Source organism: Gobius niger (genome assembly GCF_951799975.1).
Source record: "Gobius niger genome assembly, chromosome: 17".
NCBI lineage: Eukaryota > Metazoa > Chordata > Actinopteri > Gobiiformes > Gobiidae > Gobius > Gobius niger.
In genome coordinates this window covers 13,912,935-13,922,288 of record NC_136868.1, presented here as the reverse complement: position 1 = coordinate 13,922,288, position 9,354 = coordinate 13,912,935, and the positions used below count along the sequence as shown (strand labels likewise).

The window sequence follows — 9,354 nt, the reverse complement described above, 5'->3', positions numbered from 1 at the left end:
GAATTTAAACACTAAAAACACTACATTTTCCGAATGTAGTTGTTATTTTCTGAATACGTTTATTTCATTGTCGTTTTAGACATATGCAATTGAACTGCTGCGGTCCTGTTTTTCCTGCAGAGGGCGGTGTTCCGCTAACTTGATTAAAGTAAATCTGTCTGCGTACTCGAAGAAAAGAAACTTCCGGAGTTGCTAAGTTTAGTTGTAACTGTAACAAAACAACCCAAAGTAAGTATATTTTTTTCTATTATGACTAAATTGTATTTACCTGTACTACTAAATCTACGTGTATGTTTATCCATAACTACCACAAATTGTCCATAATTCTGTCCGTGTACTACTGTAGGATAATGATCAAATTAGCCCATGTCTCATTACACACACTTTCTATGTTGTCGCCTAACGTTACATCTTCCTTTATGTCTGTCTATGGTCTTTCTCAGGCACTGAACCGTTGAGGGACATGCAGTCTGTGGGAGACAACCCTAAGCCTCATCCTCTCTTCGGAGGAGCCCTGTCAGCTGTCATCCCACCAAGTGCTACTGATATCAGCAACCTGAGGGAGATCCCGGACAACCAAGAGGTTTTCGCTCACGCACACACGGACCAGAGCATCATTGTGGAGCTTCTGGAGTACCAATCCCAAGTGCCAGACCAGGACGCTGCGAGGTACCACTTCGAAGACATTGCTGGCAGTAACAGAGCTTTGGAGCCAGGTGCTTTTCAAGTGACAAATGTGATCCCTCTTTCCAAATCTGAGCTTTCCTTGTCCCAATGCAGCTCTGGTTGGTTCCTAACAGGGACTCAAACTGTGTCTAAGTTCAATGAAGACGCGAGGAACACAGTAACCATTCACCTTGGCCTCTTCCGCCTGCCACAGTTCGCCACAGATATTCTGGTGACATTCAATGACCCGCAGAGTATAAGCCCAGACAGCAGCAGTGCCAGTTCAGCAGAGACCCACAGAGAGCCATGGACTGTACTGGACTTTCAGAGGGTACTACAGTCTCTATCTCTTCATGACCCTGGACTCTTTGGATAAAATACCAACAGTGATGATCATCATATCACATTCATTATTGCATCAGTATTCTGGTCAGCACACTTTTTGTTGGCTAATTTTGGCCAAATTCTTTTTTTTACCAAGACTATTGTTGACTGTGCAAAAAAAATAAATGAATTGATATAGCAAATACTGTATATCAAGTTAATCAAATGATTTCTGGGTTCCTCTGATGTACGTCCAAGGCCCCCACAAGTGTCACATCTGAAACCCTCCTTTAGTAGATTTTATAAATAATGAATAGTATAATACAATAAATCATATTATTATATTATAAAATAATTAATATAAGAAACAATGTTTTCAATTGACTTAAAGTCGTTTACAATGTAAACATTTTCCGAAAGGGAGGTGTTTTTAAAATGGAAATTGCTGTCTTGAATAGGTGTGTGGCATGTCTGTCAGCTCTGCTGGTCAGCCGATTAAACGACTTGTGGTTAAAAAAAAAAAAAAGGCTTATTATTCTGATCTGGAAAATATCTGCAGCTTCATTTAAAGGCTAAAGGCGATGTCTGTAAGCGTTAAGCATAACTCAAGGTTTTTCTAAAAAAGACAGCTTTATAAGACGGAAAATGACCCTCATGCCTGTTACTTTGAAGTTAAAAATAATTAAATGGATGATTAACTCAAAGTACATGCTATAAATGGTGTTTTGTCCAGATTTTCCAGTCTGTAAAAATAATACTTGGATCATAGGTAAGTCCTCTATAGCAAATTAGAGGAAGTAGTCTACTCTTAAGCCACATTAAACTTCATCTTGTGCTGCAATCACACTGGATTAGGGTCTCATAAAGTTAGGCATCTTTTCCTGTTTGTGACTTGGTGGAGGCATGTAACTATTTTGCGTGGAACATCCTCCTCACAACAGCATGACTTCCTCTTACCTCGTTATATAATCATCTTATTTTTACCTTTTAAGTAATAAAATGGTCTTTTCATTTACAAATCTGTTGGTTAGTTACTTAAAAATCTATGCATAATATGGTTTATTCCACAAAGTAGTTGCAGTTCCACAATGGCCAACGGCACGAAATTAGAAACTGACAGGAAAATGATTGCTGATAACAAAAATATTTCTCAGCCATAAAACAAGTACATGTATTTTAAAACCAATTTCACCTGTATTTGCCTTATGCCTTCAGATCTTCAAACATCTGAAAAAGATTAGCAGATCACGGGGGAAGTCAAGGGAACGGAAGCCCTGTGCTAAATACTGACGGTAACTTTGTTGACTCTAAGACTCGGAGGTAAAAAGAAAAACAACCAAATGGCTTCATTGCAATTTGCGATCAATCTGACCACTGGTGTCCTGTTGAGTTGCACACAAGTATCTTTTGGTAAATATCTTTGAAGTAGAGATAAATAATGACACAAAGATATTAAATACAAGTTTCCCCGTCCTCATTCACCTCACAATTTCCTGAATGCTTCACAACCAAAACAGATGACTTTGTAAATGTTCTGAATCATAAAGAGACCGACAGCAATTACCTGTGATGTGTAAGGATCTTGTAAGTCAAATGGGATAGAACTGGAGACACTAATTATTAAGTATGTATTAATGCCAATAGTACTAGTGGCAGCAAATGTTGCCCATATGCCGTCATAGTAGTAGTAGTATTGCGTAACACTAGAGAATTCTGTTTATAACAATAAGTCCTTATAGTAGATAAAGGATTTTGTATGTAAGGCTTGGCTAAATGCTGATGACTGTTCTTTCTGTGGTTTGGGTGAATTCTCAAACATTCTGGTGTCAGTCAGATGCAACATCTTCAGTCCATCTGGGAACCATCTGTCACAGGTGTATGCATAGTTCCTGCTTGGAGACTTCCAGCTCCCGGGTCATTTATTACCCACACTTCCCTGTTGTCACTGGTGTGTAGTGCAGAACATCCCCCTTCCCAAACTTCCCCCACTCTCTTTGGACAGCAGCCTCTCTTCTGCTGCCAGATCCTGAACCCTGCATCCAAGCCACAGGTCATCTGCTGCTCTCATCAGTACCTTTTTAATTTTATGGTCTTTTTCCATTCTATCTTTGTCAAATATAACGAGCCAAATCTTTAAAAGATGGGTCCAAGAAATGCACCCATGGGCATTAAAACAATTTGTACATTTTTCCTAAGTGCAACATTTGAAAACGTAACATAAGGGTAAAAAAATAACATTTGGGCCATAAAAAAAAGGCTGCACAGTCAATGTATTTAAGCACCACAATACTTTTATCAAAATATGAAAATTAAACATCATCTTTTTTCTTTTTACACAATGGAGCAGTACTGTTTACTTGTGCAAAGTGGTCTGACATGGCAGCCAGTGCCCTGTAGCGGTGGGAAATTGAATTCTTGACTTCTTTGGGCAGTTCAGCATATCTGCAAATAAAGACAATCAATTAACTGCATTATTTATGAAATACAATCCTGAAGCATACTCCTTTTACAAAAGAAATGCCAATGAATGAACAGCGCAACAATTGGTAGTCTGGCTTACAGTATGGTGACCTCTTGTGGTTATGAAGAGAATATCAAAGAGGGGAAAAGAACGCTCACGTTTTGTCATATCCCTCGGGCTTGAAACAAGGATCCCATCCAAAATCTCTAGGACCTCTGGGTTCCACAATGTGGCCCTTTATTAGAGGACATAACATTAGTGGAGAGAACAATAACTCATTGGAGAAATATTCCAAAGAATATTAGACACCTCTGTGATTCCTCTGAAGAGCATCACTTCCTCGTCTTTTCCAGCACAGAAAGCAAATGTGCACAGAGCCCACGCAGACTTATCCTCAAATCCTGCCAGAAGTGTGTACAAGCCTAAAATGAAACATAGCACAACATTAGTATTGCAGTTTGGTTATCTATGTCAATGTTTGGACGACAGTGATTTACCCTCTGGCTTTAGCTTATCCAGAAACCATTTTCTACAAGACGGAGAAGAAGTACATAGTACCAACAATTTCATTATCTTTAAATCATCTAAAGCTAAGTCGTGCATAAAGTGTGAATGGTACCAACATGTAAGGGCCAGGCAGTCCCCCCAGAGCTCGAAAGCACAGGCAGGTGTCCTCTACTATTACAGGTCCATCAATCTAAGAACAAAAACTTATAGTAAAAGGTTATAGTACACATGGCATTTTACATCAGTTACAGCACAATTAGTATACCTGGCTCGCTGCTTCCTTACACTTCTGAATAGAAATTTCATCTGGTTCTCCTTGATATTCAGGTACTAGTGTGACAGAAATGAGTTAAAATAGAGTAAACACTTACTGATGATGATTTTATTATTAGACTTACAATCAATCTTCTTTGAGATTAATTTGTAAGGAAACTTATTTCCGAGGATCTGAATAACCTGAACAGCAAAAAAGGAAAAACAAATAGTAAAACTGACGGTAGGATTTTAATTGCCTTGTCACCAAAACAACATCCTTTTGAATGAAACCATGCATTGTTTTAACATTATATCTGAATGCTATAAACGTGTGGTGTTAGATAATAGATTTCAAAGCTACCTCCTCGAGTTTCTTGGCATTTCCAGTCACGAAGACCACAGACCTTCCTGCAGGCACGGCCATGATGAAACTTGAAGCTCACCCGGAAGACTTAAGGCAACGGACCAAAACTTCTCTCTCGTGCACGCTTCTGAAGAATTTGAGAAATTAGTGACAACGAATAACGACTCTAAGCCTAATATAATGTAAATGAAACTATAAATTAGCGCAATTTACAGATTATTAACCAAGTTCACGCGTAAATCACAAACAGGCCACTAAAAATTAATGCTTCCGCCTACATAAAATTGACCAATCAGTGAGCGGTCCACCCCGAAATGCTGTCCGTGTTCTGCAGCCAGAGTGAAAATCGACATGTGGGAAAGTGACACCGCCACAACAAGTGTATTATCAAGTTATACATGTGTCTGGGGTTATAAAAGCGAATTATTACGATGAGCTTGCTACCTCGCACCGCTGACGAGTTCAGCTCTGCGGAATACTGGGAAAGATTTTTCAGGAAGCGCGGAGAAAAGGCGTTTGAGTGGTATGGGGACTACAACAAACTCTGCGGTGTGCTGCACAAATACATCAAAGTGAAAGACAAGGTGAGCTTTTTTTTTTTGCTCGCCTTATTGCTTGATATGGGATATGTAAAGTGAGTTGCGTACTGTATTTTGTGTGTGATGGAGTTGAGAGATCTGTTTTAGACTCTTTTGCATGTGATGGTGCTGAATGAGCTAATGTGCACTGTATACCCTGCCCTCTGGCCCTCTTCCCTAAGGACAGCAGAGGGAAATTAGTTTGAAAAAGCTGTGTTATAGTCAACTTTGCTCTTGAGCTTAATGGCACTCATTGTATTATACTTTTCTGTCTGCAGGTGCTTGTGGTGGGTTGTGGCAATTCTGAGCTGAGTGAACAAATGTATGATGTTGGCTACAAACAGCTTATCAACATTGACATCAGTGAGACTGTGATAAACCACATGAACCAGAGAAATGCTGAACGCAGACCAGGCTTGAGCTTCCAGCAGATCGACGCAACCGAAACACCGTTTGAGGATGGCAGTTATCAGGCTGTTTTGGACAAAGGTACCCTGGATGCCATGGCGTCTGAAGAAGAGGGAGCACTGGCTACAAGTATGCTCACAGAGGTAGTGTATGCAGAAGTTCCTCACATGATCACAATAAGTTTATAAAGAAAGATATGCATAGAAAGATATGCATACAGTAAATCATAGATGTATATACTATGATCATTAAAACTGTGCTACCTGGCTAGAGCTTGGTCACAAAAACTTAGTTGAATCTTCTAGATTTATAGAAGAAACTCTTGTAGATTTGGTTTATCAAGGATCCTTTATGTTTTTTGTGTCTACAGATGAGTCGAGTCCTTAACGTTGGGGGGCGCTATGTCTGCATCACATTAGCACAGGAGAGTGTTATAAAGTTAGCTGTGGAGCTCTTTGTAAAGCTCGGCTGGGCAGTGAGGCTCCACTGTCTACAGAGTGACACTCGGGGCGAAGAAGAGGACTCTTTTGCTCTACCTGTGTTCGTCCTGATCTGCACCAAGTTTCGACAGCCCATGCCCATGCCCATTCTGGAAATGTGTCTTGGGGAGGATGGCGCACCTACACGTTTCACACAAGTGTCAGAGTTGCTATCCACTGTGAGGGAACATCAGTCCTACTCTGTGCTAAGGAAGAGGCTTCGCACTTGCGCCGATGTCACTTCAAATGTGTCACTCACTCTCTGCCATGTGAAGACAGGCCTTCCCAGATACACGCTAACTGTACAAGACTGCGGTCCTGGTGCCAAGGTACCTAAAGCCAACCACTTTGCTATATTTATTGGTAAGTTAAGTGGTCCATGTTACTTTTATTACTCAAAAAAAAAATTGGTTAGATTTTTTCTCTTTTCCCAGTCCCACAGGGCAGTGAGACATCTTGGCTTTATAGTTCTGCTGAGGGCCAAAAACAGTTGGCATCGAGCGCTAATTACAGACGACTCGTAATTGTCGCAATGCACCGAAATCAAGAGTATCAAAATATGGAGGCTGTCCAGTCTGAGCTTTCACCCATGGTTATGGACCTGGCCCCTCCTGGTATGCCCCCCAACCACCAGGTACATTTGTATAAAATATTCTGTCTGTTACTGTTACTGTTATTTTACTTCTTGCTACACTAGCTATAATTTGGTGTTATTGCAGGTGCCATTTTTGTCTGCCACTGGTGACCTTGGTTGGCGTGAGGTGGTCAGCACAGGTGTCAGTGATCTGAGTGGGGAATTCTGCGTGGAGAACATCAGAGGAGAAGATGGTGAACTGTATCGAAGACTTGTGTTTCTGTCTAACACTGCCCTCATTCAATCAGAAAGCAGACTTGTGTCACCAAAGACGGGTAAGTAGCACTATGGTACTGCTGTAAAGATGTGTTGTGACTAAGGCCCAACCAATATGGATTTTCGGGGTCCGATACCGATCTGAAGGGGGTTGGCATGGCCGATAGCCGATATAAAGGCCGATATTTTTTTAAGTAATTTAATTTGATATTGTTGTTTTTTTAAATTTCTCAAATAGCCCAAAGTTAAGCATTTATTATTATAGTAGAGGTTTCTATCATAGAAATATATAGAAATATTGGTCGACCGATGTGAGGATTACAGATGGAAATTAGCATGTGCTAAATCTGGTCCAGCCATCTTTTTAATGTAACTGCACACTGTCCTTTCAATAAAGTAAACTAAACTACTAAACAATTATCAGGTATTTTGAGGGGCCGATGCCGGTATGCACCACTGATATTTTTCGCCAAATTTTAGAACTGTCTATAATCCTGTTTATGAAGCTTCTAAATGTGTCAGTGTTAAACTGTGACAGCAGGGGATTCTGTATAATTATGTTTAGTAGTTACTTTAGAAGGAGCTTGTTTTGAAAGACAAAAATCTGTAGATTCCAAAAAAAAAAAAAAGGTAAGTCTCTATCTCTTATGGTTCCGAAATTATACGTAAAAGTCTCCACTCCCCTGAGGCCTAGTAAATTGTGGGAGGGCTCATTTAAAGCTCTGGCTGAACTCTGAAAACGGGAAGTCTCTATCTCTTTAGGTCGCGGAGATATCGGCCTTTTTATCGGCCGATTTTGGCCAATAGCCGATATTGAAAATATGTTTGTAAAACTAACGTTTTTGTGAATTTTTGTGTGTGTGTCACAACAGCGGGCCACAAGAAAAAGGGCAAAAAGAAGGTCAAGCCAACAACTCCATCAGCGGTGCCATCCTCTTCTCTTACAGTGGACACTGGCTTTCTCTGCTGTGAACATCATAAACGAATGGTTGCTGGACTTTCTATGCTTCGGATTAATGCCCAACAGAAAAACGGTATTGTGGAGATTTTAGTAGACTCTACATTTATTGTATTTGAAAGTTATTTGCAAGTATTTATTGTTTTTTTTACTATCAAGATAATCCAGCATCAGTGCTTCTGATCGGCCTTGGAGGAGGGGGATTGCCACAGTTTCTTCGAGACTTTGTTCCCGGTATTACAGTTGAAGTTGTTGAACTAGACCCTTCTGTGTTTGAAGTAGCAAAAGAATGGTTTGGATTCAGACCAGACGAACGTTTGACTGTCTCTATTGGAGATGGCCTTGAACGCATCGCTGCTTTTGAAACGGAAGGTATGTAACAAAGAGTGATGAAGTGAGCTTCTGATAATGTATGCAAGTGAAACTAGTGGCAAAATAAATATTCTCTGTTTTGTGGTTACTTGCAGGACGCGTGTATGATGCCATAATGTTTGATGTTGATAATAAGGATAATACAGTTGGTATGAGCTGTCCCCCTGCATCATTTGTTGAGGTCCCAATTCTGCAGAAAGTTTGCAGCCTCCTGACTCCCAGAGGTATTATATTATTCCACAATATGATCTGATATAAACTTAAATCTAGTGTTATATTTTAATCATTTTTGGTTTACACAGGTGTCTTTTTTCTGAATCTCGTGTGTCGAGACTCACTCTTGAAGAAGACCCTACTGGAGCGCTTAAAGAGCATATTTCCCACCATTGTCTCTGGAGATGTCGAAGGGGAAGTCAACCAAGTATTACTCTGTTCTAAAGGTGAAAAGGAGATGCCCGATACCACGAATATTCTGCAGTCCCTGGGCCAAGCAGGCAAAACCCTACAGAGCACATTGGACTCTAATAAAACTGGCAGCAATCCCCATATAGACATCACAGAACTGATAAAAGAAATGAAGATTGTCTGATTGTACGTGCAGTGAAGTCAAAACATCTTTAATTAATAAGAAATGTATTTGGAGATGTTTATAATGTATCTCCTGCCACTCGAAACCACAAGTAAAGACCGTTTTATCTATCTTCTCTCTTCTGTTTTCTATTTCAAAATGGGTGTCACCAGAAAATACTTGCTCAAGTTTTCCCTTATTTAATTATTTTGTTTTTCATTCACTTGCTAAGGCTTTCCCTGGAGTACTACTATGTGCCTTCTCCTCACTGCTTGAGAATGCAGGGGTGTTATTTACAGTGGATGAATCGTAGACACACTAGTTTTTGGTAGCTGTGTTTATAGGTCGTCCGCAGCAGACCCTACCCTTACAAGATGTATGTCATTTTAAATAGCTTTCTGCGACAGAGGAGGGGCTGCGGCTCGCAAGTGTGATACGAGGAGCATTTATTATTGGATTGTAACTATGTCTGTCTTCAGGAAGGGAGAGGGGAGTTGCCACTGCCGCCCCTGTTTTAAAGCTTGCCAATGCGCATGCGCTGCAAAATTCATTCCGTTAGCTGTC

At 40.3% G+C, this 9,354-nt stretch overlaps 3 protein-coding genes across 3 annotated transcripts; 2 read left to right on the top strand and 1 right to left on the bottom strand.

Moving 5' to 3' along the window:
* The first annotated feature begins 431 nt into the window (after nt 1-431).
* On the top strand, nt 432-1,116 carry rangrf (RAN guanine nucleotide release factor). The gene has a single exon (XM_079575057.1). It carries the CDS (start codon nt 464-466, stop codon nt 1,040-1,042), a length of 579 nt encoding a protein of 192 aa, XP_079431183.1. The 5' UTR covers nt 432-463; the 3' UTR covers nt 1,043-1,116.
* Nucleotides 1,117-3,243: 2,127 nt separating this feature from the next.
* Nucleotides 3,244-4,771, bottom strand: itpa (inosine triphosphatase (nucleoside triphosphate pyrophosphatase)). The gene is made up of 8 exons (XM_079574794.1): nt 4,575-4,771; nt 4,357-4,414; nt 4,224-4,288; nt 4,075-4,148; nt 3,949-3,980; nt 3,761-3,873; nt 3,610-3,686; nt 3,244-3,432 (listed from the first exon to the last, which is right to left on the bottom strand). The coding sequence occupies exons 1-8, from the start codon at nt 4,635-4,637 to the stop codon at nt 3,300-3,302; spliced, it is 615 nt and encodes a 204-aa protein (XP_079430920.1). The 5' UTR covers nt 4,638-4,771; the 3' UTR covers nt 3,244-3,299.
* Nucleotides 4,772-4,854: 83 nt separating this feature from the next.
* mettl13 (methyltransferase 13, eEF1A lysine and N-terminal methyltransferase) lies at nt 4,855-8,904 on the top strand. Its single transcript, XM_079574719.1, has 9 exons — nt 4,855-5,161; nt 5,434-5,706; nt 5,934-6,405; nt 6,477-6,676; nt 6,762-6,951; nt 7,765-7,926; nt 8,010-8,222; nt 8,318-8,446; nt 8,525-8,904. The coding sequence occupies exons 1-9, from the start codon at nt 5,009-5,011 to the stop codon at nt 8,809-8,811; spliced, it is 2,079 nt and encodes a 692-aa protein (XP_079430845.1). The 5' UTR covers nt 4,855-5,008; the 3' UTR covers nt 8,812-8,904.
* Nucleotides 8,905-9,354: the final 450 nt, after the last annotated feature.